Below are 1,905 nucleotides of genomic sequence, written 5' to 3'. Positions count from 1 at the left end.
TGATATCTTCACCCCAACTGTCAATTTTGACATGTACATTCTATCTCAACATCAATTTATCAAAATGCTTCAATTATCTTTACGTTTTTCAAAAAGAAAAGGAATATGGACAAGTTTGTCACAAAGTTAATAGGTTGTGGACTATTGCTGCAATTTTTCCACAAGTGAGGCATATCTGTTTCCTCCACCAATCAAATAATTTTAGCTTACAAAATTCATTATTTTACGGATAATTAAGAATTATCCAAAACCTTTTCTTCAACTGGACAGATTCTCCATCATCTTTTTCCGACGATGATTTTATATATCGAATATTCGCATCGCAGGAAATTCATAATTCAGCTAAAAGAAAAATGCCAATTTCAATAATCATCGCTCAAATTTAATCCACTTTGATCGGCAGCAGATGGCCCTCTTAATCCCCTCGTCGGGAATTTCATCATTTTCCACCCAACGGCATGAAATTCCGGCCAGAATCGCTCCAAGAAACAGAAATGTTAGTGTTAGAGTTTCATCAAGTGTTCGAGACTTGGAAGATGATGCAACCGAGGTTTTGAAATTGGGGACTAATTATTACGAGGATGTTGGGTGGTTGTACGGCCAGTTTTCGGCTCCAGCGAAGCCTACTGGTACAGCGGCATCATTTACTGCAAAAAAGGTTGTAGATGAGGAAGAAAAGAAGCGGAATTATTATGTGAATACGGGTTATGCTATTCGGACCCTCCGAGAAGAGTTCCCGGCGCTTTTCTATAGAGAGCTCAGTTTTGATATATACAGGTTTGAAATTCAAGCCTTTTTATTTTCATTTTTTGACTTAATTTCTATAAATATTATAAATTGCTCAAATTAATTAAGGATATTTGTGTGTGATCGTTTATTGGTAGGAAGTTGTTTGCCTCGGCTTAAAAAATTTACTTTATAGTTTGTTTGTTTAGGATGCATAGTATTTCTTGAATGATAACAATAAGTTGTCAAAAAAAGTAACCTTTCTTGTGTTTAAATGATAAAAAACTGAAAAAGTAACATTTCCAAAATTTTTTGGAAATAAAAAGTTACTTACGAGTGAATATTCTCTAGGTTTACTTGATCTGTGTCTCCATTGTGATGAATTATTGATCAATGGTTTTTAGGCTTAATTACGAGCTATGAATGGGAGCTTTGGCAATAAATGCATCGTTAAATTCAATGTACAGAGATCTAGGAACGAATTGTTTAGGAATCTAAAATATGAGGAAGTTACCATGTACTGTTCTATGAACAGTTGTTATAAAAAGTTATAATAACAAGAGGACTAACCGATTCTGCCATTCCTTTGTTGCTACATTTATCTAAGAGGTTTAGGAATTATAGAATATCATTCCCTTTCTATACGAGTTACTGTTGTTAAATTTTATATTACGTGTGTGCAAAATCGTAAACAAATGTGAAGCAAACCCACCTATAAATCCAACAAAAGAAACAATTAATGAAGGATTTGCAAAGATTAATTTCAAGAAAGTTAAAACCAAAAACTGAAAAATGAAGAATGATTTTCCCCTTATTGATTCGGCTTAGCAACTCGATCCACACCACAAAGGCATCTTCAATTTGAAGGTCATTATTAGTCACAAAGACAATTTCACAAAAAAAGCAGAGGAGGATTTTGTTTTGCACTAAGCAGGAGGAGAGTTTTTTCTTGTTTTTGGTGTGTGAAAAATGAAGGGTGAAGGCCCCAATTTATAGGCTCGAGAACGGATTTCCCAAGAATCTTGCAAGATTAGGATAGAAATATTTGCAAGATTATGTTAAGAAAAAGATAGACCTCATCTAAGACGAGATAAGATAGATCAAAAAAGATATCGGTTATATTTATCTATATTTTCTTGTGATTTTCAAATTACCTCCAAGTTGGGTATTGAACATCTA

General features: G+C 33.6%; 1 protein-coding gene across 1 annotated transcript; it reads left to right on the top strand.

Moving 5' to 3' along the window:
- The first annotated feature begins 406 nt into the window (after positions 1 to 406).
- Positions 407 to 1,149, top strand: LOC111379955. The gene is made up of 2 exons (XM_023003393.1): positions 407 to 777; positions 1,131 to 1,149. The coding sequence occupies exons 1-2, from the start codon at positions 407 to 409 to the stop codon at positions 1,147 to 1,149; spliced, it is 390 nt and encodes a 129-aa protein (XP_022859161.1).
- The last annotated feature ends 756 nt before the right edge of the window (positions 1,150 to 1,905 follow it).

Source organism: Olea europaea, unplaced genomic scaffold (genome assembly GCF_002742605.1).
Source record: "Olea europaea var. sylvestris unplaced genomic scaffold, O_europaea_v1 scaffold20690, whole genome shotgun sequence".
Taxonomy (NCBI): Eukaryota; Viridiplantae; Streptophyta; class Magnoliopsida; order Lamiales; family Oleaceae; genus Olea; species Olea europaea.
Note: the sequence above shows the minus strand (reverse complement) of the source record. Positions and strands in the feature narration are given on the sequence as shown.

Coding starts and splice junctions, on each gene's coding strand:
- LOC111379955 (XM_023003393.1), top strand. CDS start 407: ATGGCCCTCTTAATCCCCTCGTCGGGAATTTCATCATTTTCCACCCAA.